This window comes from Chelonia mydas, chromosome 7 (genome assembly GCF_015237465.2).
Source record: "Chelonia mydas isolate rCheMyd1 chromosome 7, rCheMyd1.pri.v2, whole genome shotgun sequence".
NCBI lineage: Eukaryota > Metazoa > Chordata > Testudines > Cheloniidae > Chelonia > Chelonia mydas.
The window spans coordinates 117,622,076-117,644,155 of NC_057853.1; the positions used below are offsets into that span (position 1 = coordinate 117,622,076).

General features: G+C 38.4%; 1 protein-coding gene across 6 annotated transcripts in view; it reads left to right on the forward strand.

The window, feature by feature from the left end:
• CFAP43 (cilia and flagella associated protein 43) overlaps positions 1-22,080 on the forward strand; it is an 89,444-nt gene that overhangs the window by 21,923 nt on the left and 45,441 nt on the right. For 4 of the 6 annotated variants that reach the window (XM_037903958.2, XM_043551818.1, XM_043551819.1 and 1 more), the window contains 10 exons: positions 313-429; positions 1,668-1,748; positions 5,080-5,228; positions 6,488-6,591; positions 10,269-10,409; positions 12,670-12,839; positions 13,927-14,079; positions 14,626-14,756; positions 17,754-17,919; positions 18,602-18,712. In XM_037903958.2, coding sequence (XP_037759886.1) covers positions 313-429; positions 1,668-1,748; positions 5,080-5,228; positions 6,488-6,591; positions 10,269-10,409; positions 12,670-12,839; positions 13,927-14,079; positions 14,626-14,756; positions 17,754-17,919; positions 18,602-18,712 — 1,323 coding nt within the window. The remainder of the gene's footprint in view (positions 1-312; positions 430-1,667; positions 1,749-5,079; positions 5,229-6,487; positions 6,592-10,268; positions 10,410-12,669; positions 12,840-13,926; positions 14,080-14,625; positions 14,757-17,753; positions 17,920-18,601; positions 18,713-22,080) is intronic. The other 2 variants (XM_043551817.1, XM_043551821.1) reach the window with 1 other exon arrangement.

Here is a 22,080-nt window from a genome sequence, read left to right on the forward strand (position 1 = left end):
AGATATTCAGATATAAACCTTTTTGAGTGCATATTATTTTGTTTTATTTTGTTTTAAAATACTTTATTGGTTCTTGAAATAAATTAAACAGAGTTTGCTTTAATTTTATTTCAGTCATTTTCTGAAATTGTCCACTAACTTTGGGGGAACTACATTGATTTACATCAGCTGAGTCTTTTTCCTCAATTCGGAGACATCTGTAAAAGTTTAAAGAGCAAAGTTCAGAAAGATGGGTGGTTTTTGTTGGTGTGATTGAGGACTCTTACTGAATGCTTTATAGCCAAATGATGGATTGTCATTTATATTTGTCAGGGATCAGTCTATGTCTATAAACCTTCACAGAATGAGAAAGTCATCAAACTCTTGGATGCATGCAATGATCATTTCCTGTCAGCTGATTTTCTTACTCCAGGGAACAAGTATTGTGTGGTAAGGAACTCTCTCCTTTGTTATACATAAGTGGTTATCCTCAACTAGGAATAATAGATAACCAAAATATTGCTATGGCAACCTACACAGCATAGAAGCAGATGTGCTGCAGAGGCTGGGGCTCATATTCTGATATCAGTCACGTCAGTGTAGCTCCAGAGTAACTCCATTAAAGTGAGTGGAGTTATTCCAGGTCTAGGTTAGTGTAAACGAGAACAGACTCTGGCCTTGCATTCTTTGAAGAAATGTGGTTAAGCCACAGATTGCTCAGTTCTAATCTGGACTCTCCTATTGATTCACTATGTGGCCTTGGAAAAGTCACTCTGTATGGGCCAAGTTCATAACATGGCTGGAGATGGGCTCAATACAGAGAATGGAAGTTGAAGGAGGTAGCTTTCTAGCACCCTAGCCACCACACCTGTGCTGGGACTCCCACTGGCCTCTTCAGCCCTCAGTGCAAGTTCAAGCAGCCTGAGAGACTATCTATCCTGTGCCGAGCTATCCACAGCCCCCAGGGGCCTTTTCCACAGCCAGGGCATAGCAGTGCCATGACCGTGCCTCACTCATCATGAAAACACCCTGACATTCCCCATGTGGCAGGGACTTTTCCAGGAGATAGTGTACAGCCAGCTACCCTGATTCTTTACCAGCCAAGGAAGTCCCCAGAGAACCAGCATAAAGGAGCTGATGAATCAGTTGTGTGGGTCTCCTCATTTTTAGTAAAGGGATGATAATCCTTACCTGCCTCATGGGGGAATTATGAGTTAATTAATTCATATTTGTACAGTACTCTGAAGATTTAAATAATTAGCTGCAAGGTGCTGAGCACTTTTATGACATAAGTCTCTTCTTGTCCAAAGACCAAATCCTCTTTTTCAGGCACGTTTACCAGGAAAAATTGTGAGCATTTTTCTACACTGCTGGCTGAATGGTGGAGGTGGAAGTGCTAATGTAGACCAGGCACGTATGTTACCAGTGCATCATCTAATCCTGCTCAGAGCACCATCACTGGAGCTGCGCTGGTGCGAAAATGCTTGCAAATTTTCCGAGTATAGATGCATCCCTAAAGGAACGTGATTAATAGCACTGTGTGTGACACTGCTGTGATCGTTCAAAACTGAACCAGCATCTTTTTATCTGCTATGCCCTGTCATCAGCCTGGTTAATTTTCCATAGAAAGCCACTGCCCACTTCATGTCCATTTTTTCCACTCTAATCGGTCTCTTCTTCTTTAACAGTCTGTAGCAATTTCAGGGGAAGTGCATGTTTGGCTGCTGGAGGATGGAGCTTTCATCAGCAAGCTCTGCCTGAATACACAGGTACTGATTACTGGAAATTGAGGTTTAAACCTTTTTTAGTCATCAAATAAAAACGAGAATTTTTTTTGCAAAATATACCAAAAAATGCCTTAGATTTACCATTTTAATAATGCTGAAAATTTGTTTCTGAAAAGCCCAGTGAATCATAAAGATCTCCTGAATATGGGGATCTCATACCCAGGGCCCACAACTACAAAGATGGCCAAATTTTTTATATTGTTTAAAGAAAATAATTTCTAAAACATTGGTTGTGGTAGTACCGCAATACCTTTCAGTCATTTCACCCAATTCATCTGTGTGCTATCTCCCAGGATCCTCCATAGCAAAAAACCAGAAGTCTCTTCAGGTTTAGTTTAGTCTAATAGATAGAGTGCTAGACTGAAATTCAGGAGATTTTGGTTCTTTTTCTTGCTCTGCCACTGTCCTGCTGGATGATCTTGCCCAAGTCAGTTCATCACTCTGTGCCATAATGTCCCCATCTGACTTACACCAGCAGAGGAATGGCTAGTGCATTTCACTTGACTCCAGCTGGCCATGTTTTAGAAAATATCTGAAAACTGAAAACCATTCATCAGCAGTATTCTAGCCTTGTCCTCCATTCAGCTGAACTGTTCCATGATAGTCTTTACCAAGAAGACCACTGGAAAGAAAATTATATTTTTTTAAATTTTAATTAAGATAATAATCCCAAAGGATTATTAGTAATAAAGGCTTCATATTTGCTGTGAGACAAAAGCCTTTGCACATGGTCCTTAGTGATCAGGATCTTAATAATTCTCATTCAGAGCAAAACGCTTTCTATGCATGAAGAAACCTCTGAGGATTTCATGACAAAAAGGAGTTTTTGTTAACCAAAAGAAATGCTGTTCTTTGTGAAGAATAACCAAAATTCTTGCTGATAACCAAAGAATGATAGCATTTAGTGTTGAATTCAGACCTTTGTTTCATGCTTGATGTTCTGCTTTCTGGCAGAGAGACCAAAAATTTCTAGTCCCACTTTTTTAGAATCTCAAGGTTGTAACTTTGTTAAAATACAAGACAGTGATAATTGCATTTTAACAATGATTATTTTGACTTTTTTGAAACCTTACAAAAGTATTTTGGTCTTTAAAAAACCAAACCAGCCAACCAACTTTACCATTCATCTTTAATTTAAAAATGTTGAATCAACTAATTTGATCCAAAGACCCTCTAGGTAGGGACCCTGCCTTCATTTTCAGTTTGGGAAGAATATACACAGTGTGGGTGCTACTGAAAATAAGTACCACTATCACTAATAATAACAATAAATTAATTGATGTTCTTGTAGAGATGCCAAAATCTCAAGCCAGTGGTCTATTAGAAACATGCCCAAAACACCCCTTACTGACAAGACCTGTGGACCCTACACATGCCTATCACAACACGTGGTGTACTTCATCCAGTGCACTAAATGGCCCAATACAATTATGTGGGTGAAACCAGATAATCTCTATGCTCTCAAATGAACTCAGACAGGAAAATGATAAAAGACAAGAACACCACATCACCTGTAGGTGACCGCTTTTCACAAAGCAATCACTCTATATCTGATCTCTGAGTCCTCATCCTCAAAGGAAACCTGCATAATACTTTCAAAAGATGGGCCTGGGAGCTTAAATTCATTACTGTGCTAGACACCAAAAATCATGGACTGAATAGGGACACTCGATTTATGGCTTATTACAAGAGTCTGTAACCCACTAATCGCCCTTTTTTGTTCTATGACTGCAGAGGAGTAAACAGGCCACTCTACCTTGAATGGTCCCTTACAATATGTGCTAACTACTTACGTTGAACAATCTGTTCCACCTTGCATTTAGCTGTGACACTGGGAGTTCCTTTCCCAGACCTGAAGAAGAGTTCTGTGTGGTTCAAAAGCTGTACATCAGCATAATTTAGGTTGACTTAATTTTGTGGTATAGACTTGCCTGAAGTGTATTCTGTACTAAATGAAAAGCAAAAAGCTTATATTTACACAGCACCTTCAATATGAGGGGTTTAAAGTGGTTTATAGCCATTACTGATATCTCCTTAGTGCCTGAGTTTTACACCTGACAGAATGGAAGCACAGAGAGGTTAAGTATGTCCAAAATATTAGTAGCAGAACCAGGAATAGAACCTAGAAGTCCCATGTTCTAGACATTGGAAAACACTTCCTTTCTTTTAAACACCACTGTGTATGTTAGATTTGTTTTGTATTTGTTTTTGAATAATTCCATTTTACACCGATCTTTTTAAAGACTGATATATAGCACCCTAATTTTGCATGGGTCTCGGGTTAAAAATATCAGAAGAGTCAGGTTGCAAATCATGTAAGTTCATGTGTAAAGTTATCATATAACATAAGACTGTGACAGTGTAAACAACCAGTCCAACTTTTCTTTTTGATAGCTGTTTATTATTTTTACTTGTGTAGTTCTCTCCTGATATTTAATTTAAACTAAGCCTGTAGCATCTTTGCCCCAACAGTCCTTGACTCTGGCAAAGGGTCTGATGGTTTGATTGTACTAGAAAACTCCTTGCATGAACTGTTTGTTTACCCATTTACAGGAACTGCTCCCATTTACAGGAAAAGTGTTACTTAACCCCTTACAAAAATTAACAAATTAATCTACTCACTGGGCAGAATATTAAGTTCTTTGCCTTCGCTGTGGGTTCCTACTTACTCTATCTGATTAATGGCGCACCAAAGACCACATACTAAACTACAATTTTGATTTTAAGATGTTTCCTATTTTACAACTGTGTTTTTGCTTTTTTGCATTAAAAGGATCTTCAAATACCAATTAAATTGTTGCATATTCTTGGAACAGCCTTGTACTAAAGTGTTGGACTACTATATAGGGTGCTCAGGTTTGAGTCCTAGTGGCTTGCTTTCCTGGACTGGAAGTGCTGGGCAAGCTGCACATTATGCCCTGGTGGTTCTGATTTCACATAAATTTTTTTATTTTGAAATCTCAAAATTTTTCCTGGATGGCAAAAAAGTTTCTGGCCTGCTCTACTCATTAGCCAACCTCTCTGATCCGTTTAGAAGCACACTGACTGATTGTGGATATGATGCAGGGCCTTGAGGATGGGAGTATATAAACCTTGGGATGGGGATGGTCTTTAAGAATCTAGTACTGCATTCATGGGGAAAAGGGGGCATAATGTTTTTAATGACCCTTTTTTGTGACTCTGATTAAGTCAAAATTTTCTTTACATAGATCACTTATTGCTATTTTTCAGATGTGAGAGAACTTTGCATAATAGAGCAAGCTTCATAGTAAGATGTTGCAATACAATTAAGTGTATTTTACTATTTAACTAGGCAACTGCTATGGTTTGCTGTCCCTCCTCATATAGTGTTGCTGTGGGGACCAAAGTGGGTCATGTCTATTTCATTGATGTTACCAAAGTTGAAACGCCACGTGTGGTTCACAGAGTTCTTCTTTCCAACTTACCTGTGCAGCATCTGCAGTAAGTATGTAGTAGCAGAGGGAAGAGGTATTGTCAGCAGGTAGCCTGAACAATGTGTGTGTTGAGAAATCTATGTGCACTTTTTTGCGTATTCCTCAAGAGTGTTGTGCATGTCAGATGAGACACTGTGGACTAGATTCATGAAAAGAATAATGGATGACAATATAACATGCTATGGTGCTCATCATCCTGTAGGATCCAAAAGTGGCTTACAACTACAGACATGTAGCAACCACTTCATTGTTGAATGAAGCCACCTCTGCCAGAGTTGGAGTATAACAAACAGGTGGACAGCTGATGCAGACGCACTACACAATAGTAGGTGGGGCGGGACTTTGGTTGAGGGCAATGGAATAAACCCATGTTCGTATGAAAAATGCCACAAAGAGCAGGAAATATATTAATATATAAGGTCCTATCTGACAGCTCCGCCACACACTAAGTTCCATGTAATTACATATCTAACTTGGGAGGATGAAGGGGTGAGTCAGTCCTGCAGTGATTCAGACCTGTGGTTACAGGAAATGGAGACATCTCTAATCTGATGCTTAAAGCTCTGAGCTATCCCTTCTCACATGATGGATGTTTTTATTACTATTTATTATTATTCTGTTAACATTTCACAAATGTAATTATTCCTATACAATTAGCACTAGGGATCTTATATTTTTGGATTTAAAAAAATGTCAATATTTAATAGTGACCCGTAGAGATAATCATTAATCTACTTTAACATTTTAATAAATGGGATTGATATTGGATTTGTTAAACATTAAAAAAACTATTATTTGAGAGATCAGATGTGACATCTCTTCATTATTATCTCTAAAGTAAAACATTAACAATTCATATATTGAGTAAATGATTTTAAAGGTGTATCAATACATATAGAAACAGAGAGCATATAATATAAAAAGTCTGGTTAGAAGTCTCTGAAAAAGAGGTGGATTAAAAGGAATGAAAGATTTTATAATGTAACCAAACTATTGTGTAATATTACTAGGTTTACATCAAACGCCCACTGAAGTAAATAGAAATGGCTCCCATTGACTTTAATGGGCTTTGGATCAGGCCTGAGCCAAGTAAACCCTACAGGCTAAATCTCTGTTACAGTATGGACCCCACTGAAACCAGTAGGGTTACACAAGTGTAACTCAGAGCAGAACTTGGCCTTTTGAATTGAATTGTATTAGGTGAAATACTGTGATTAGACTATAATGGACAAAAACTGTGTTAAAGTGGAATTCTGTTTTGTCTAGATATGATCAGAGTGGTCAGTACCTCATAACTGGAGCTGCAGAAGGACATATCTTTATTTTAGATGCCCGGCCCTCAAAATTATTTCAGGTTCTTGGATATTTAGGTAATATATGTAACAGAATACAATATCTAATATTAATTGCATTGTATTTTGTTTATGCTGTTATTTAGAAACTAAAGTTTTTAATACAAGGATGGAATTGGGGTGAAGGATTGCAGCCCTGGTGACTTTATTTCTTTAAATGGTGCTCTGTATTTTTTCCCGATAAATGCCATTTTGTTGTATTGTTTTTTTTTTTTCTTTCTGATGACTTTCTACAACAATCTCTCATGTGCAGTAGTCTTTTGTTTGGCACCTTATCACACTATAGCACTCTTCTGAACAAATACACTTTACAAGATACTGTTAAACAACAGAGTTTGTTGCAGTTTTAAATCCTGTATTCTGGGAGCTCCTCCATAACCTAGACACCTTTGCCTGAGGGTGCACATGTACTGCACTTGCAAATTCAGATATAAGCCATTCTGCATGAATGTTGTGTTTTCATCTAGTTGGGCCTGGCCCTAAGCATTTTTTCCTCTAATTTTCGTTCCCACCAGTGTAGCTTCCCCATCATAGGCCAGAAGAGTTACTGGTGAGCAGAATAAAGCATTTGTTCCAACTTCCCACCCAAGAAGCTGAGAATGGTGCCAGCAGAGCACTCCCAGTCTCTTATGGTCCAGTAAGTGAGGGACTGGGACTGATAGCGAGTCTGGCTATCCTCTGTCCAAGTACTAAGCACTATCCCAAAGGCCTGTCCCACATCACTTGAACATGGGGACTGACGGAACTGTCAGTTTTGTTGATTGATACTGAAGAAGACAAAATGATAGACTGGAGAACTACAAAAGTACAATGTGTAAACGCTATTCCCATTGTTCTCAAATGCTTACAGCAAAGTCTTATTCATCCAGTGATAAAGATACATGTAAGCCTAATGCTCTTACTTCAGTGATAAACTCTGATTTAATGCTTTACTTCATTCATGTACTTAAGCTGAAATGTTCAGTCTCAGTTGACCTCACCCTGATATAGACTTGCTTCCCTTACTTTTTCTTTTGCTATGAAGGGTGATTTTTAATAAGGATTAGCCACATGCAATAAGCAAACACAATCTTTTGCAGACTGGCCGTGTTAACTTTTTCTGTTGATAAATCATCAAGGCCCCAGTGCTGCAGAACACATAAGCACATGCTTTACTCTATCCCTATTCAGCACTTAAGCATGTGTTTCAATTTAAGCAGGTGCTTAAATCCTTTTTAAGTCTAAGTGAGCAATTAATTCAAGGTTAAAGATGAAATTTCCACCATGTGTCTTTGAGTTGGTTCTTTACTTACTTTAACTCATGAAAAGGATCCTTCTGAAAGCTGAAAACTTATATGTATATAACCCACTGGTGGTATTAATATTTTTAATGGTGTGGTATCCATGTCTTAATTTTGAGCCTAAATATGTTATGGTGGTGGTTTAATTTAATTTGAATTCCATTGTGGTGGCATTTGGATGGATCATATACAAAGTAGGGCTGTCAAGCAATTAAAAATTAATCGTGATTAGTCGCGCAATTAAAAAACATTAATAGCGATTAATTGTGCGATTAATCACACTGTTAATAATAGAATACTATTTATTTAAATATTTTTGGATGTTTTCTACATTTTCAAATATATTTATTTCAATTACAACACAGAATACAAAGTATACAGTGCTCACTTTATATTTTTTATTACAAATATTTGCACTGTAAAAAACAAAATAAATAGTATTTATTTACCTAATTTATTTAGTATATAGTTATTCACCTAATACAAATACTATAGTGCTATCTCTTTATCATGAAAGTTGAACTTACAAATTTAGAATTATGTACAAAAAAACCCTGCATTCAAAAATAAAACAATGTAAAATTTTCGAGCCTACAAGTCCACTCAGTCCTATTTCTTGTTCAGCCAGTTGCTCAGACAAACAGGTTTGTTTACGTTTGCAGAAGATAATGCTGCCCGCTTCTTGTTTATAATGTCACCTGAAAGTGAGAACAGGCATTCTCATGGCACTGTTGTAGCTGATGTCGCAAGCTATTTATATGCCACATGTGCTAAAGTTTCATATGTTCCTTCATGCTTCAACCACCATTCCAGAGGACATGCGTCTATGCTGATGACGGGTTCTGCTTGATAACAGTCCAAAGCAGAGCAGACCGATGCATGTTCATTTTCATCATCTGAGTCAGATGCTACCAGCAGAAGGTTGATTTTCTTTTTTGGTGGTTCGGGTTCTGTAGTTTCCACATCAGAGTGTTGCTCTTCTAAGACTTCTGAAAGCATGCTCCACACCTCATCCCTCTCAGATTTTGGAATGCACTTCGGATTCTTAAACCTTGGGTTGAGTGCTGTAGTTTGTCTTTAGAAATCTGACATTGGTACCTTCTTTGCGTTTTGTCAGATCTGCAGTGAAAGTGTTTTTAAAATGAACAACATGTGTTGAGTCATCATCCGAGACTACTATAACATAAAATATTTGGCAGAATGCGGGTAAAACAGGGCCAGAGACATACAGTTCTCCCACAGGGAGTTCAGTCACAAATGTAATTAACACCTTATTTTTATAATGAATGTCATCAGCATGGAAGCATGTCCTCTGGAATGGTGGCCGAAGCATGAAGGGACATACAAATGTTTAGCATATCTGGCATGTAAATACCTTGCAATGCTGGCTACAAAAGTCCCATGCGAACCCCTGTTCTCATTTTCTGGTGACACTGTAAATAAGAAGTGGGCAGCATTAGTTCCCATAAATGTAAACAAACTTGTTTGTCTTAGCGATTGGCTGAAAAAGAAGTAGGACTAAGTGGACTTGTAGGCTCTAAAGTTTTACATTGTTTTATTTTTGAATGCAGTTATGTAACAAAAAAAACTATATTATTAAGTTGCACTTTCACGATAAAGAGATTGCACTATAGTATTGTATGAGGCGAACTGAAAAATACCATTTACCACTTTCACAGTGAAAATATTTGTAATGAAAAATAATATAAAGTGAGCAGTGTACACTTTGTATTCTGTGTTGTAATTGAAATCAATATATTTGAAAATGTAGAAAAACATCCAAAAATATTTAATAGATTTCAATTAGTATGCTACTGTTTAACAGTGAGATTAAAACTGTGATTACTTGCGATTTAATTTTTTTGAGTTAATTGAGTGAGTTAACTGGGATTAATCAACAGCCCTAATATGAAGTTTCATTGATTGTAATATCCCTGAGAATTAGATTTGATCTAAAATGGTATCCCCTGGAATAATTTCAAAATTTGCATAATCACAGTCCAAATATGGATGGCTGACCTTTTCCATGCCTTGTCACGTTTCACCCAATGATTATCAGCAGCATCTCTCCAGAATTGTTCAAATTTGCTCAAATTGCAGGTCACTTAACCTATCAGATCAGCTTAAGTCTCAACATTTCAGTGGGATAAAAAGCCTGAGCTTTTCAGAGGTGCGGAGCATCTGCAGCACCTATTGACTTTAGTTGGAATTGTGGGTATTTAGTATTTTTGAAAATCAGTTCCCAGCAGTGCTGATTTTCTCAATTTTAAATAAAGTAACTTAAGTGCAAGTACAATATGATTATGACATGTTCTGAATCATCATTCCCCAATGTGCTTCGCATGGGATCTCAGCAGAAACAAATACAACTTGATGCAATAACTGGCTTAAGTGTTGGTCTCCATCTGCTTTCAGTGATGAGTAGTGAAGTCCTAGGCCTTTCTACAATATATGATGTGGAGAATGAATTAGTTGAGGTGATGGCACTTCTTTGTCCACCAGACATCAGAAGAGCAAGATTGGAAATCTTTTGTCTGCCTTCAGCAATCACAATAGGTAAAAATGAAATATATTTCTTGTGTGCTATTCCTTGAGACATGTGTACACTTTTGTCATCCCTTGCATAAAGCACTACTGCTCGAATCTGTTTTTTCTATCTACTTTATAGACCCTCCCAGTGCACCATTTCTAGTATGATTGTCTGTAGGCTTCCCTTAATCAGCTGATTCATTTAACAAAATAGTACTGCAGTATGCCAATGAATTAAGGAGTGTGGGAGGCAAGAAAGGAGTGAGGGAAAGGTGATTTACCTCTGGCATCACATTGCCACCACCCAACAATAAGATGTCCATAGGGCAGCAAAAGGAGAGGAAAGTGGAAGAGAGAAGTTAATCTCACCAGTCTGTCCGTGAATTACTATGGGTTCAAGGTGGCTTAATAGTGAAAATGTCAGAGGTTAATATACTAATAAATAATAATGACTATCTTTCCCATAGCACCACTAGATAAAAGTTCGTAGCAAAAAATCCAACAATTTAAAAAAAAATCTTAATTTATATCCTAATTTAAGAATATTACAAAGAAACATGGTATGAAACAAAAGAACAGCATTGAGGGCAGGAGAGGGAACTAGAACTTACTTTATAGGCAGACTTTAGGATTCTCAGCCATTATAAATCAGCATAGCTCCATTCACCAGCTGAGGATCTGGCCCTAGATCTCTGCAGTCATAGATTTTCAGCAGAGCGCATATTGGGGCATCACATTGAAAGGGAACCTGGTGATTTGTGGGACGGGAGGAGGTTAGGCCTTCAGTAAACTGAACAACCATCCAAAAAGAGTTTTCATAATACACCCCAGCCTTATTTTAGCTCTGTGAGCATTTATAAAATGGTCAGCACCGGAATACGAGTGTGTGGTTTTTTTTGTAACTTCGCCCATAAATTCATAGGGGTTTTTAATATGGCCAGAAGGGACCACTGAAATCATCAGTCTGACTTTCTGCACAACAGAGGCCATAGGAGTTTCATGTATTTGTTTGTGGAATTTAGCATGTATCCTTGAAGTTAAATTTTTTTAAGCAGGTCACTTCTTTCAAGTACCACAGACTCCAAGAATTGGATGCAGCATGACAAGACTGATCATTGAGCCCTTGGTTGAATATACATATGAATTAAAAGATCTAGACAATGTTCTAGACAAATGCATATTCTTCATCACATTTTTCTTAAAAATTGAAAATTAATTGAATGGCCATGAAAGTGTTTTAATGGATTAGTTTAAGCAAACCACATTGCAGGCTGGTGCTCTATCAGGCATCCTCCACACCCCAGGAGTACATCCCAGTCCTGTTATGCAGTCACAGTCAAAATGGGGCTTTGTGCCACAATTCTGTCATTCGATTTATAGCTATGTATGAATTGTTAGCAAAAAATTTTTATTGTGTAAAAAAAAATTTTATTGTGTAAAATTGTAAGAAAATATGGTGCAAGACTTTCTTATCACTTAAATCTAAATTCTAAAAGGAACTTGTTAACCGATTTAAATTTTTTATTAAAGTTTAATGTTTAAAACCAAATTTACACAAGTTAAGAAGGAAGGTACTGTACATCTGGGGTCAGGCTTGGGTTATGAGGGATTACAAGTGTCAGTTACAAGGTTCATAAGATGTATACATAGCACATAACCAGCGTAGACCCAGATTGGGGTGCAGGAGTTTTTAAAACGTCAGTGGATAAGTGATCTTGGGTATGCCACCCACAGAATGTATTTAGAGTCCAAGTCAGTATTGATGTAGTGAATAAGTACATGGGTGGGGTGCGTCTCCTACACTTCACATTGTTACTTTCACTGACGCACAGATACTGAGGCCAATATTTTCTTTAAATGTCCACTGACGTTGGATGTCTCCAGTTGTGGGTGCCTAACTTTAAACGCTTAAAGTAGGGCCTGATTTTCAGAAGTGCTGGCCACCAACTTCCATTGACTGCAGCTGGAGTTGTGGGTGCTCACACCCTTTGAAAATCAAGCCCTATTGTAGGTGTCTCATGTTGGGCAGCCAAAAAATGGAGATGCCCTGGTGAAAAGTTGGATTTACGTAACTTATCCAAGGTCATATAGAGTCGGTTGTAAAGCTGAGACTCCAGACTCCCAGTCCCCTGCTCAGAATATTAGACCACCCACCCTCCCTGCTGAGATTAGCTGGTACATTAAAATTTGCTTATGTTTTTCACAACTACCATATTATTTTTAAAGGTGAAATATCTGCTCTAGCATCAGTGATGTCTTTTCCATCTTGTCTCTTTCAATCTGATAGACAATGATGAGTGTATTGATGAAAGAGGGATGCTAAAGAACCGTGTCATTCAGAAGCGCCAGTACGAACTAGAATACCCCCTGTCCTCAGCAGTCAGACAGAAAGATGACACTGTGTATGGCTACTGCAAACACGCACCTTTCATCTGTAAATACCATCTCGCCAAAAAGGTATTTCTCTGATGCTGCTTTTTGGGTGGAATTAAATATTGTAATGTTGTCAACACAAGAAATGTGGGGCATGAGCACAGCAGTAAATAAGCAAAATCTCTTCTACCTATCCCTGACACCTATCAAATTGCATCATTCTCCACTAGCTTAAGGTAAAATAGGTCAACCCTATTTGGAACCTACATGGTGCTCACTGCAGTACTCCACCTCAGAAGTGTGTATCACAGGCATTAGATCAGCACGCCAGAGCAATGACCACAATGTGGCAGCATTCTTAAAATGGTACAAACCTGAAGAATGGCTGACACCTGTACTTCGAATAGCCATTCTTTCTCAAGAGCTAGAACTAGACATTAGGCCTCTGAATCCATGAATGTCTAGGGAATGCGCTGCTCTCTACATTTCCTTCCTGAGCCAATCTGCATAATTTCTGTCTGGCTCAGTCTCAGGTAGTTCTGAATCACTCAATTTCAGATTTCTGCAATATTTATTTGGATCTATAGGGCACGTGAAAAGGTGCATGTCCAAGTCTTTAGGTGACTTTTCACATATGTTTGAACATACAAACAGCTCCCACAACCCAGAAAATAATCATCCAAAAGTGAAAATTTCACTTCCTCCACAAAAATACCCTACTCCACCCACAAACACCAATCTTCTGAACTTCCCGACCAACCCAAAACCCTGCGGAAAGAGATGGACTCTTATCTAATATGCCTTGAGGGTCAACAGATCTGTGCTACTTCAGACCAAGTGGGAGAGGAAATCCTCATGGAGAAAACCTTGTTGGCAGGCTCTTCCCTTTTAAGCAGAGGGGCTCCAGCTTAGGCACCTCCATTGATTGCAACTCCTAAAACATCTACTATATCCCCTTCTGCAACTAGAGAGGATGAGATAACGTATTATCAGCATAGCAATGATATACCCCCCCCCCGCCCAGGCCCATAACTCTTATAAATAGCAACATATGTGAAAGATAATCCAACAAGCTATTTGTACCTGCCAGCATTATCACTCAGTTTTATATGGCCAGCTGTTGATACTTCCATCATCTCAATTGCTGTTTTGTATTTTGTTTGGTTTATAGAAAACCTGGAAAGATGCATCAGTTACTTTATCAGAGAAGAGGATTCCAAGCAACCAGTTTGCACCAGGGTTCCTCCATTTGTCACCTAACAGCCAGCTGTTGGCATCAGTGGCTAAGGATGGAGTATTGTTTATCCGTGATGCTGTTACTTTGGTAGGCATCAGTGCACAGGTCTCATTAAACCTATGTTGATCAGAGCAGTCGGGAGTTACTGCATGGATCAGTGTAATGAAAGCAAATATATAAATTGCTACAGAAAAAGACTTGCTACACTTGAAGAGAAAAGGAAATTGTATTATACAATTGACTAGTCTGATGTTTATTTTTATGATGTTTATTTTTTTATTTTTATGCTTTTATTTTCAGAGGTTGTGTGTGTGTGTGATCATTTGCCGCTTATTTTCTTCTACAGTAAATCTTCTGGTAGATAATTTTGCTGTGCATCACAGACATCTGAGAAATTAACCTAATGGTTCAGTCCTAGGAGCTTATTCCAAGGCCTGAGTCAAAACTTGGCCCACCTTTTAAAACCACACATTCTAGTAGTTTTTATACTCCTTAATGACATTTTGGATAAAGTTTTATCCTAATACAAAGGAGCATTTTAAACAAGGGAGCCTATTAACAGAATTTAGTGACATATTCCTGTAGAAAAACATATTTGCTCCTGACCTGATATTGTTTCTGTAACTCTTACAGGAAACAGTTGCTCGGGAGCATTGCCATTCTTACCAAGGACAGGGAATTGGATCCTTGGCATTTTCATTGGATGGCCAGTTCATACTTGTCAATGGCATGGATGATGGTACCCTTGTGTGCCTAAAATGGAAGTATGTATAAGTTTAACTGTATGGATAATATGAATACTGGTGCCTAAACACACTAATTTCTGCATGCAGTTAAAAGCTTTAGGCAATATGTTGTATTATGTGGAAGTTAGTTTTATTGTCTTCTGTACAGACAGATAGTATACAACCTAACAGCAGCAGTCTGTGATTACCAAACCTGGGCAGTTAATCAGCTGAAATCACTTGACTAAGCTGATCAGCCCAGCTATGGCTGCAGTTCAAATTTAGGATTATCTTCAGGACTTAGTTATGTAGAGCACCTTAAGGCTAAAATAAAAAACTCAGGGAAGACAAACTTTGATGAATAAAAGTAATTAAAAAGAAAAAATGAAGGAAAATTTCCCCTTTTAGGAAATTATTGGCTTTAGGCCATTTTTAGGCTATTCTGGGGTAAGTATTAGAAAAGTGGTTTCTTTCCCATGGTGGAAACTGCAAACAGATATTGTTGTTTCACAGAAACATATTGATGCTGCTACTTGTCAGTCACACCAGAGAGGCTTTGGATTATTGACTTCCCTTCCTCTCACCCCTAGAGGTTGTCCCACCAGATCATTAAGAATATAAAATCATTAAGATTATGTACATACACATAGTGACCAGTTCCTCTACATCTTGGGCATTCGCATCCCCTACTGCATATTGTCTGTCCTTTGTCTGTTGTCTAGACTACAAGATCTCTGGACAGGAACTGTCGTAATATTTCTGACTTGTACAGCCCTGAATATATTGTTAGAGAATCCTATCTAACCGTGCCATATCCATCCTGAGAACTTCCGTCTCCGGTGCTGTAAATCTGACCCCTTTATCAGCCTTAAAACAAATAAAAATTTAAAGACAGAATAATATAGTTCATTGGTCCTTGGCCTTTCCCATAGTGTGACCCCATATCACAGAACAGAAAAACAGAAAAAAGCTTTGGGATCCCCATTCCATCTAGTTATAAAGAAAGGAAAAGTAGTTGTAACTCATAAATAAAACTTGATCCCCCCCCGCTTGAGAATCTGTGATATAATTGTGTTTACTTAGCTGTTTGCAATAATATGTGGTTGTAACTAAGGTTTAGAAGGAGGCATTCAGAAGCATTGAAAGGTTACAATGGAAAAGTTACTGGCCTAGTCGATAGGGGGATAGCTGTAGGTGTGATATATGCAGATTTATGCTGTATGTTCATAGTAAGACATTTGACATAGTCCCACATGACATTCTCATAAACAAACTAGGGAAATCTGTTTTAGATGAAATTACTATAAGGTGGGTACACGCCTGATTAAAAGACCACACTCAAAGCTTAGTTCGCTGTCAAACTGAGAAGACTTATCTAGTGATATCCCGCAGGGGTCTGTCCTGGGCCTGGTACTAGTCAACATTTTCATTGATGTCTTGAATAACGGAGTGGGGTGTGTGCTTATAAAACTTGCAGATAACAACAACCTGGGAGGAGCTGCAAGCACTTTGGAGGACAGGATTAGAATTCAAAATGGCCTAAATAAATTGGAGAATTGATCTGAAATCAACAAGATGAAATTCAGTAAAGACAAGTGCAAAATACTACACTTCGGAAGGAAAAATTAAAGGAATAAATACAAAATGGGGAATAATTGGCTAGGTGGTAGTAGTGCTGAAAAGGATCTGAGGGTTGTAGTGGACCACAAATTGAATACGAGTCCAGCGTGATGCAATTGTGAGACAGGTTAATATCATTCTGGGGCATATTAACAGGAGTATTGTCTGAAAGACCTGGGAAATAATTGTCCCACTCTACTCAGTGCTGGTGAGGCCTCAGGTGGAGAATTGTGTCCAGTTTTGGGTGCCACACTTTAAGAAAGCTGTGGATAAATTATAGAAAGTCCAACAGAGAGCAAAAAAATGATAAAAAGTTTAGAAAACCTGACCTACGTGGAAAGGTTAATAAAACTGGATATGTATAATCCTGAGAAAAGACGACAGGGGGGGACCTGGTAACAGTCTTCAAATATGTAAAGTGCTGTTATAAAGAGGATGGTGATCAATTGTTCTCCGTGTCCACTGAAGCTAGGACAAGAAGAAATGGGCTTAATCTGCAGCAAGTGAGATTTAGGGTAGATATTAGGAAAAACTTTCTAACTATAAGGATAAGGTTAAGCACTGAAATAGGCTTCCAAGTGAGGTTGTAGAATCCCCATCAATGGAGGGTTTTAAGAACAGGTTAAACACCTGTCAGGAATGGTGTAGATATACTTGGTCCTGCTTCAGCACAGAGGGCTGGCCTACATGTTCTCTGAAGGTCCTTTCCAGCCCTACATTTCTATGATTCTATGATTAAAGATTTAACTTGAAATTCAACGCAACTCAGAGAAGCTGCTCCGTTCACTCTATGGATGCACTTAAGACTTGCATAGAGAGTGGCAGGTATAGTAGCGACACATAGGGATCTCTTTATGCCACTGAATACCATACATGTGGGCTCCCTGCCAGCCAGCCCCAAATAGGCCATTTGGAAGAGGCTCACTGGATCCATACTTATATGGATTCACATAAGTCCCATGTAGCACTGCAGTGGCTCAGCCACAGGGAGAAACCACCGTATATCAAGGGAGGTGAAGTCCAGCTGGGGAGCAGAGCACATAGTGTGGAATGGAGTTATGAGGGACCTGGAACTACAACTCCCATGAGGCACCACAGAGGCGGATGCAAGGATTAATGTTGACCCAACTTAAAACAAAACTTTTCAATTTGGAACTGTTAAAACATTTCATTTTGATTGAAAATTTCAAAACGAAATGTTTTGATGTTTCCAAATCGTAATTTTTCAGAATTTTTCATGGTGTGAAAAATTTCAATAGTTTGACCTTTAGTCCCACTTCGGGGTGAAAACACTGAAATGCCTGTACTGGAATTTCCAAATTTCGATCAGCTTAATATATTGTAATAAAAGGTTTTAAATTCTTCAGCCTTTCCCATAATACACAGAAAAACATGTCAGTTCCTCCTTTTTACCAGTAGGACTGGAGAAGATGAAATTAAGGAAGCTACTGATTATTGGCGACTCATTCTCGCCTTTCTGAACAACTCAATTTACAATGAAAATGCTGTTTTAAAGTCCATGGAGGAGTGGAACATTGCAACAGAGTCCCTACTGGAATCATCCTTGGAAACGGAGTCTCAGGTCTGAAACTTTTTAAAAATTTGAAAAAAAAAAAATTATCTTTAAAGGGGTGGGGGAAAAGATGTTGATAATTCTTGAGATGAAATTTGATCCACCATTACAAATGTACAAAGTTTACTGTATCCTGACACAGTGCTCTTCCCCTAGGAGAGTTTCTAGGCGAAAGGGGGAAAATCCTGAGAATAAGTGGTCTTTGTTTAATTATTTTACTTCTGGGATAGAATTCTCATGAAAATAAGAATAGTTTTAGGGACCAAGGTGTTCACATGTCCTCAGATTTCACTACATCTATTCAAATCTGCCCTAGACAATTGGATTTATTAACGTCAGACTTATTTTTTATTGTGATGATGCAAAACAGTTTTTCCAGGTGTCATCTGTACTATAGTACATATGCACGGTAGCAAGGGTTTGCAGGTTCAGACCCTAACACAGAAGTTGCCAGGGAGATGAGAAGAACATTGTAATACATCTTCTGATGAAGTACTCCTTAGGAATTTACCTGAATTTTTCAATCTGCTATCTTAAATTTTCTCTTGTTTTCTCTGAATATTCATATTTGAGGCAGTTTTTATAGAAAGTGTGAAGTATGAATAAAGGATTGAGTGGAATATGTATTGTCTGAACTAGGCATTTTGGAAATAGATCTGTGTAAATGCCTGGCTTAAAATTTGAATGTCAGGAAACGCTCCAGAAGAAACCAAGTGTGGAAGTGATGGATGAAGATAGCTACCTCAACCTGAACATACTCAGTACTGATGAAATGACCTGGCTCAACCAGAAAGTACAGAAGGTATTTTTATAGAACAGGCACCAACCAGGGACAAAATATTCAAAAATGACTAGTGATTTTGGATGCCTCACCTTGGGGGCCTAATTTTCAGAGTGGATACTCAGCACTTTCTGGAAATCAGGCCCCGTGAAGGTGTTGAAAGTTGAGCACCCAAAATCACTAATCATTTTTTGAAAATCTTGGCCCAGGATTGTAAACTCTTTGGGGCAGGGACTGTTTCTTTGTTATATGTTTGAATAGTGGTAGCACAATGGGGCCTCTACACATTACTGCCGTAAAAATAATAAATAAGACTCTTTGACAACTGGAGCCATTGAGCAGCAGGCTGATTATCCTGAAGCCCAGAAAGATTTTCTAAAAATATGACTCAGAAACTTGCACAAATGGATCAGCATCAGAAACCAAGCAAATGTGCTTCCTTCTTCCCACGAGCCATCATACCGAATTTCACTGCATTGTTAAATCAATACTTAGGATTGTGAGGTAAATCTGAAAGACCCTGGGGTTGTTCCAAGCCATTGTTGGAGTAAGACTCCTGTGCAAAGAAAGGACCACATTTTAAAAAGACAGAAATGCCTCGCAGGGCTAAGAAGGGAAGAAAGGAGATGTAGAGCTTTGTGACCTTGGCAACTGCTGATTTTATTGTTAGTACATATATTTTTCAAACACACAAATATGTGGCTGGTGAATGGTCCTCATGTAAGATAGAGCTCTATGTATCATCTGTGCTTTCAGGTGAAGGGAGGGGAGAAAACAAAGGAAATGCCTGACAAATATCATTGTCTTCCTGGGTGATCTCAGGAAAGAGCACTGTTCCTCATAGGGCTGACTGAGGGCTTTCAGACTATGGAGTCCATCTTGCATCAGGATCACGCCCATCCAGTTGCCATTAATGGCAATTGGACTGTGTAAAGTTGTGAATCCACTTTGAAGAAGAGGAAGGAGGGAGCAAATTCCAGAGTCACTGAGGTGCAGAGGAATTGTAAAATTTCCCCTAAGTGATCAATCTGCAAAACTTAGAACCCAACAGGCCACCATAGCTTCCAGAATGGGTATGATCTGTTAATTCACTTCACCTTTTAATTAGTCCAGAGGAAATTTTTTTTCCCTTTCGAATCCACTAGTACAAGGCTAGGTTACGCTAAAAGGACTTGGTTCTAAAACCTTTGATTATTAGATCAGATAAGATGCTCCTGTGCCTTCTGACACCTCAAGCAGCCCAGTGTTTTCACCTCTGTATGTCAATTCGCTGTTTCTTGCTGCATCATAATCTGTTTCCATGGCATTGGCATCTTTCTCAATAGTTTTCTCGTGTCTTCTGTTGTCTTCCTCTTTTCCATCTTCTAACAGGTAGTTCCAGACAAGGGCTTGTCTAGGAATAAGTTTTTTTGATATCTGTACAACATCTCCAAACCACTTCAGTCTTCTTTCTCAAATCAGTTTCTCTACAGTCTGTTGACCAGTCCTTTGTAACACTTCAGTGTTGGTTATTTTATCCTGCCAGTGGACACCAAGTATTCTCCACAGATATCTCTGATGGAATGTATTAAGCTTCCTATTGTGAGCTTCTAGCATTTGCCAAGTTTCAGAAGCGTACAACAATGTAAGTATCACAAGTGACATCATATAATTTTATCTTGGTTCTTGTGTGAATCTCCTTATTTTTCCAGATATTTGCCAATCTTGAAAAAGCTCCACTTGCCTTTCCACTTCTTGCTTCTACCTCCTTATGGAGTTGCCCACCAGCACTGAATGTGCCTCCAAGATATACATGCTTGTTAACCATGTCTTACTTTTCACGATCAATCACATACCCACCATCATTGCTGCCTCCTCATTCAGCGATCATGACTTTAATTTTCTTCTGGCGGATTCTTAATCCTACTTTGGCAGACTCACATTTGACATTGATGGTAGTCTTTTTTCATGGCACCGTCACCTGTGTCCAACAGAACAGTGTCATCTGCAAAGTTTAGATCTTGAAGTTTTACTCTGTTCCACATAACTCCTGTATCTTCCTTTGATGTTGCTATTTTTATTACATAATCTATAACAATGCAGAAAAGAAGAGGTGATAAAATGCAGTGCTGCTGTACTTCAATGACCATATCAAACCAATGGTCTCTCCACCTTCAGTCCTTACACAGTGTTTTGAATCTTCATACAGCATTGTGATTGGTCACACTGTCTTTCTAGGAAGCCGATATTGTCTCAAGATCTTCCATAGTGACTCTCTGTGAATGCAGTCATAAGCTTTGGTGAAATCTATAAAATTCAAGACTAATCTTCTCTGGTAACCAAGCCCTTTCTCAATCAGTCATCATATAGAGAGGTGATCTATACATGATCTTTTTGGTTTGAAGCCTGCTTGCTCATTTTGCAATTTTTCATCTATATCCAGTTTGATTCTGTTCAGTAGTACACTGCAGAACACTTTCCACATACTGAAAGTAGTGTTATTCCTCACCAATTATCGCACACCATTTGTTGGTAATTTACAGATCACACCTTTCTTCCAATCCTCTGGGAGAAAATAATTCTATCCAAACTGTATTAGAAAGTTTATGCATTTCATGTAGTACCACATCCTCCCTAGCTTTAAGCATTTCAGCGGTTGTCTTATCTTGACCAGGTGCTTTGCCATTTTTCAGCCGCCTAATTGCTTCTTTTATTTCTGCTTCTGAAATTTCTAGCAGTGACATATTTAATTCTTTACCTTCTCTGCATTCATCGATTAGTACTGGTGGCTCTGGCTGGTTAAGTATTTCATTAAAATGTTCTCACCATCATTTATTTTGTTTTACTTTCATTGTTAACAATCTTTCATCTTTTGATTTTATAAAACCACTGTGACTCTGTAACCGTGATGACAAATTGCCTACACATCTGAAATAGTTTTAGTCATCGCTCACTGATGCTTCTTCAGCTTCTCTCGCTTTTTCATCAAGCTATTCTTTCTTATCTATCCAACATGACTTGACTTCATCTTTCTTCACATATTCTTGTTGTAATGTACATTGTTCTTCTTGTCATGTTGCCTGTACGTTCCTCTTTTTTAAGGCTTTTCTTTCCTCAGTCAGTTTCCATGTGCCTGACCGTATTCACTCTTCTTTCCTTGATCCTCTTGGTCCGAATGAAGTTGTGGCAGCTTCCCAAAAAACATCTTTGAAGTGAGCCCATTGTTCCTGTATATCATCATTCATTAACCATCACTCCTGAAATCCCCTTATGAGCTGGATTTTAAAAACCTTCCTGATTTCTGGGTCAAACATCTTCTTCACATCAAATACCATCTCTCTTTTCTTCTTGGAATAAAGCTAAAAAGACAAGCTAACTGTTCCAATGAGAACGTAGTGGTAACTTCTTAC